General features: G+C 31.6%; 1 protein-coding gene across 1 annotated transcript; it reads left to right on the plus strand.

The window, feature by feature from the left end:
• The first annotated feature begins 367 nt into the window (after positions 1 to 367).
• LOC133815312 (importin subunit alpha-4-like) lies at positions 368 to 5,945 on the plus strand. Its single transcript, XM_062248166.1, has 8 exons — positions 368 to 409; positions 578 to 613; positions 1,027 to 1,154; positions 1,489 to 1,866; positions 4,221 to 4,298; positions 5,196 to 5,257; positions 5,356 to 5,412; positions 5,529 to 5,945. Exons 1-6 carry the CDS (start codon positions 368 to 370, stop codon positions 5,215 to 5,217), a joined length of 684 nt encoding a protein of 227 aa, XP_062104150.1. The 3' UTR covers positions 5,218 to 5,257; positions 5,356 to 5,412; positions 5,529 to 5,945.
• Positions 5,946 to 6,291: the final 346 nt, after the last annotated feature.

Consider the following 6,291-nt stretch of genomic DNA (forward strand, 5'->3'; position numbering starts at 1 on the left):
ACTCCATGTATTATTGTCATATAGAGATTTCATCTCCTCATCCATGGCTGTAAGCCAATTTTTTCTGTCCTTACAAGCAATAACAGTTTTAAAACTCTTAGGTTCATCATCAAGGACTTCACTTGCTGCCACTAAGGAGAAGGCCATTAAATCTGCATAACCAAATCTCTCAGGATCTTGTAGTGTTCACTATGTTTATTTAATTAATGAAGTGTTAGTGCTCACTTCTTTGAGGCTTGGTTCATACCAAAAAAAAATCTGGTCTATAAAGTACAATTGAACATCAAATTTGAGGCTATTAGTACTTTTTTCTTTTATTTGAAAACAGGGAAACGGAAAATAGTGTGGTCCCTTTTATGCAATTTCAATGGTGAATCTAAGCATAATAGTATTGACTGTCAATATAAATGTAATAAACTTTAATTGGACTAATATAAGATGAGTTTTTGTTTTAACTAAGAAGTTTCTGATTTTTATGCCATGCTTAGGAGGCTGGAAATTATGTAAAAGATGATGTATGGCCTGCCCTTATTGTTGAGACAAGCAATGCTTCTGATCTCCATGGATATACTGTCAGGGCTTTATACAGGGCATTCTAACATCATCTGAACAGGTGGGCTTTTTATTTCCCTTGTGCACACTATAAATGGTTAATGGAAAGATTGTAGTACTTTTATTACTACAAATTTTATCTATTAAGTGGTAGCTGCTAGATCTGTTGTGGTTTTCTATGAATCTGTTAGTCTTACTCTAATTTTTAGCTCATTATAAGTGATGTATTCTCTTATTCTATTTAACACTTCTATATATTTCAATAAAGTTCAGCTCATTCATTCTCTATCTTCTCTGATTTTCTCATTCACTTTCATTTATGAATTTAACTGTTTGTTTTGTGGAAAATTCATATGCTTAGATTTGGCACCTTGGGAGAGTCCAAGCTGTTAATTATGGTGACTATTTTGGCCTAATTTAACTCCCAGTAGGATGATCGGCTTGTAATTTTTTCTGTTAAATTCGGTTTTGCAGGCTGTAATTGAGGCCAATATCATTCACCCGCTTGTACATCTTCTCCAACATTCAGAGTTCAATATAAAAAAGGAGGCTGCATGGGCCATCTTTAATGCCACTTCCGGTGGCTCTCATGAACAAATCCAGTATATACTTGTGCTTCCTTTCTAGTTTACACATGCACTTCTGTTACAACCAAAAAAAAAAAAAAAGAAAATATATAAAATTTGAGTTGACTCGTGTAATTTAATATATATATATATATATAGATATATAAGAACTTCTGGTCCTAATGCATGTGGTTAGCCTATTTTAAACAATTTTTGTTGTTGAACACCTGAAACTAAGATTTCTCGATGGTGATCATTTTCATTATTATGCAACAATCAGGCTCTTGTAGAAAGATTCATCTAATATATAACTATTATAGTTGTAATGCATTTGGCATGACATTTCACTAACATGGACATTGCCTTGCAGATTTCTTGTTAGCCAAGGTTGCATCGGCCCACTCTGTGATCTCCTAAACTGTCCAGACGCAAGGATTGTTATCGTATGCCTTGAGGGTCTGGAGAACATTCTGAAGGTGGGTGAGGCAGACAAAGAAATGGGACTAAATGGCGGAGTCAATATATATGGTCAGGCAATTGATGAATGTGAAGGATTGGATAAAATCGAGAATCTTCAGAATCACGACAACCATGAGATTTATGAGAAGGCTGTGAAGATCATGGAGAGATATTGGGCAGAAGAAGAAGATGAGGAGCAAAACATCCAGGATAACGGGGATGGAACTCAACAAGGTTTTCCTTTTGGAGAAAACCAGCCTACCCTACCCCCTGGTGGCTTCAAATTTGGGTAAAAATAGTAAAGTTGCGCTCTACCCTGCTTTTGATCAGGATTTAAAAATATATATATATATATATATATTGCTCTCTTTTCTAGGATGAATTACTCATTTGAATTTGTCATGTCATTGTCGAGGGCCAGATTTTTAGCATGGCACATAGGCTCGTCTATGGAATTTGTTATATTGAAGTCTTTAAACTCCAGTTTTGCAATCTTGTTTCTAAATTAAATAGTAACCCTTTTGCCTTTTATGTGAAGAAAGTTGGCAACTGTGTATCTTTTTCAAATGGTCCTATAATCCATTCAATTTGGTTGTTTTGTTTGTTCCATTATAAATCTGCCAGGTAAGTTGTTATGTTTCTAATTATCATCTTGATTCTAAGTTGAAATTTACTAGGTTGCCAAGGACTTGTGTTCCTACCTAAACATCTTTAAAAAAATCCTCCTTGCTTCCCATTCTAGTTGGTATATTTCTGCTTTGATTTTCTAGTTGGGAATTGAGATCTCTTACTTTCATTATTTATGGAAATCCCATGCTTTTTGTATGGAGAAGCAATGCTAATATATATGTTTTTGCCTTGCTTTTTAACCTGTTTATGCTTTAGCCAGCCATGGGTAATGTTTCATGAGCAATTTTTTCTTCAAATTATCTCTCTATGATTTCTAGCAAGAAGCCAATTGGCTATTTCAATTGCAAAATGTTTTATTAAAACTACTGTTAAGATTCTCCCTTCTTGAGATGATTTGAGAAACAATCAACTTTAAACAATTTATTTGATATATGTTCCCTTTTTCTGATGGAGATAGCATAGATTTGTTTATTTATTTGAAGTTGTACTGTTTCATTGTTATAAGATTAGTTTATTGGTTAATGATTGGTATGTGTATATATGAGGTGGCTTCTCTTTGCAACTCATATTTACGTGTTTTTTCATTAGTACAAGTTTCGTTAAAAAGAGAAATGATGTGGCTTCTTTTTTTTTTTGCTGGAGGATGGGACTTTTCTTTTATGGTGTTCTTTTTTACTTATTAAATTGGTATTGGGCCTATTGAAGTTGCATTTGATGCTAAATGAATTGAGACAGTTGGTAGGGGCTATAATTTAATTGCGCTTGTTCTCTTGCTTTTAATTTAATTTCTTATCCTTTGTGGGTTTAGCTTCTATAAATATATATGTACATCTTTGTGCCTATTGATTGTCTATAGTTTGATTACTTTCAAGAAATAAGAATTTCTATTTAATGACACATTTGGTATATATATTGTTATTAGCTTGTTGTTGTAAGTTGAAAGTGCTTGTTTTTCTTCAAACAAAACAAAGCTCTAATATATCTTAGCATCTTGAATGCGGCTTTGGCTGACCTCCAGCTTTGGGCTTTTGTTTTGCTTGTTTCTTAGTTTTAGTGCTTGTTTCTTAGTTTTAGCTCTCGGACTTGGAAATTGTGATAATCAAGTCGTGACCCAATTTTTGTTTAAATCCTTTGATGCTTTCCTCATATTAATCTATATTCTATTTGTGGTGATATTCCTTATGTTTGGAGGCCTTTGAGCTTTGACTACATTTAAGTGAAAATTCTGAAGAAAAAAAAAAGAAATGGCCTGGAGAGTTTAAGTTTAAGCTAGTCTCTAGACCTTGCTGCCACATGGGGTTTTTGTTTGTGGTTGGCTATAATGGCTCCACCTCTGTCATTCTCTGTCGTGTAAGCTTCTCTTGTTTTCCTCACTTCCTTTTTATGTCTATTCTTGACTGTTTCTCTTAAACTTTTCATGAAACTTTAGGAAATGCAAGGTTAGTTTATTGAGTATGTATAGTTTCTGAGCTTATTTTTAGAAGCTTGTTTGTCTTCTAGAGCTAGATAGTAGTTTAGGAAATAGAGATTTTGAGTCATTATTATAGCACTTATAGTTCAGAAGAGAAATTGAGATTTTTCCAGAAAATTCTGATTCTCTTTTTTTACTATTTCCCTCACGCTCTCTGACTAAGTCCATTCTTCTACTCATGATGTACTCTACTAAAAGTTATATATTATAAGATTTCAGGAGATTTTTTTACTCTCTTTTAATACCACATATTTGACTGCAATGTGTCTTTTGGACTAATAATAGATTTATGGTGCTATAAAATCTTGAGCTTCTTGCAGTATTATTTGAGGTCAGGGGGATGTAAATTTGGAAAAGCGTGTAAATATAACCACACTAGAGGAAAGACTTCTACAGCACCATTAGCACCAGTTCTAGAGTTTAACTTTGTTGGTCTTCCAATCTGAGTGGTATAACATCATTGTTCTGTCTATATTTTAACCTTTTAACATATAAAAGCTACAATAGTTGCTTGTGGTCATCTTATGTGGTTTATATCGCAGGGTGAGAAAGAATGTCCATATTACATGTGATATTCAGAACATCTGCCATTTCTGTCAAGGTCTGCTGCTATTTTCCGGGTAAGTTATTATTGTACCAGAAATTCTACTCATTTCCATGCTTATTTAAATGGTAGCGATGATACTAAGTTTTGAAGATTGGGAGTCTATTCAAAGATTTTAGTTTGCATTTGACATTAGTTGCTTCTGCTTGCAAACTCTGGTTTTATTAATGTACTTTATCCTTTATATGACTTCAATCTGTTACTTTTTTGCTTGAATGATCCTTTTTTTATAAGAAAAAATTATTTGGTGGTTGCTTTTTGATGGATGCGAAACTATGTGATAAGTTTGTCTAAAACAAGTAGGAGAACTATTAAGAAATAGCTTAAGAATCATGTTTCGGCGATGAAAATAGTAATCACCCTTTCCTTTGTCATATTTATTTTTATCACTTAAGTGATTTTTTTTTCTTTTAAATATGTACTGGGTACTTTTCTCCTATTGACTGTGAAACTAATTTATATTTCATGTGACACAGTGGGTTCTTCAATAGTACAATTTTTTAACATTTAAGAATTCTGTTCATGTTATCTTTATGGTGGATGGCTCTTGAGAGCTCTCCACCACATATATAATTATATTTCAAGCTTACACACACATATATTTAAATATATATATATATATTGATTGAAAATAGTTTATTAAAAAATAAGATACTGTTTTTTAATTGAATTTGGCAGCAATTTCTTCTTTCTTCTTTTTTTCCTGAATGTTTGTTGGAGTTATCAATTTAAGTGTTGATTAGATGTGTATTTTTTTGTTTAACTTATCTTTTTTACATATTTACGACATTACCCATTTAGACAGCGGGGATTAATTTTTGGGGGAGAAAAATATGTTGTATGTGTCATGAGTTTCTGTAATTTCCATAGGCTCTCACAAATAGCATCTAATTTTCTGATATGTAATGCACAGGAGTGTTTTGATCCTATTGTAGCAAGATCTGTTCGTGATTTGATTCCTGTTATGGTGTATGGGTAAGCAAAGTTAGCCTATTAGTTTGTGATTTATGTGATAATATATTGGCAAGCAAAGAATCTTAATTTATGATGTCTTTTGCTTTGGAAATTTGCAGAAGAAACATTTTTGGTCAAGAGTTTGGAAGAACGTACTGTGTAGTTTTAACTGTGAGGTACTATGCCTTTTCTAATATTATATTGGGCAATATGTTATGTTAATGTTCTTTCTTTAATTGGTTATTGATACGAGTATAATACCTTTCTTCTTCAAATGCATCCATCAACACAGGTCTATTGTTGTATCAGCTGGTCTTCTTAGGATATTTGGTCGTGAGGTAGCCGAGCTTCCCATAGTGGCGACAACTAAAGAACACCAAGGGAAAGTAGGAACAAATGAAACTTTGATTATTTTTCTTCTTCTTAGTATTTTAGTTTTCTTTTCGTTAATGTTAAGAAGCAGAAGAAGAATAACTACTAAGTTGGTATATTTTGGTTTGTTATAACAGGGCTATTTCCAAGTATTATTTTCATGTATAGAGAAGTTGTTGGTTTCCCTGAATGTGGAAAACTTTAAGGACATTTTGTTGTTGATGACAGTGTTGAATGTTTTAAACTAATTTGTGAAGGACATTTTGTTGTTGATGACAGTGTTGAATGTTTTAAACTAATTTGTGGATTGTTAATTTAATGTTGAATGTTTTTACTATTTATTATTTGAAAATCAAGTTTATTTGATGATGCTAGTATATATTAGAAAGTTAATTTTAATTATATAAAAAAAAATTAAAATATAATAGAATAAATTAGTGTTATATAAATGAATATATAATGAGAATTTAAACTTATCTAAATATTAAAATAATACAAAAAATGTGTTATAATATCTATTACAATAACACTTTTTATAAGTAAAGAATTTTGTTATGCAAACTTCATTATATAACACAAATAATGTGTTATACTAAAGTGTAGTATAACATAAATTTATAAGTATTGAAATGTGTTATATAATCGACTATAAATAATATAATTAAACACTTATCAATTTATTA

Source organism: Humulus lupulus, chromosome 2 (genome assembly GCF_963169125.1).
Source record: "Humulus lupulus chromosome 2, drHumLupu1.1, whole genome shotgun sequence".
In the NCBI taxonomy this organism is placed as follows: domain Eukaryota; kingdom Viridiplantae; phylum Streptophyta; class Magnoliopsida; order Rosales; family Cannabaceae; genus Humulus; species Humulus lupulus.

Bases quoted from the DNA above. Each gene is read 5' to 3' on its own strand.
- LOC133815312 (XM_062248166.1), top strand. From the start codon at position 368: ATGGTGAATCTAAGCATAATAGTATTGACTGTCAATATAAAT. The intron at 410-577 runs GTAATAAACTTT...ATATACTGTCAG, and splicing joins TATTGACTGTCAATATAAAT to GGCTTTATACAGGGCATTCT. The intron at 1,867-4,220 runs GTAAAAATAGTA...TTTATATCGCAG, and splicing joins CCTGGTGGCTTCAAATTTGG to GGTGAGAAAGAATGTCCATA.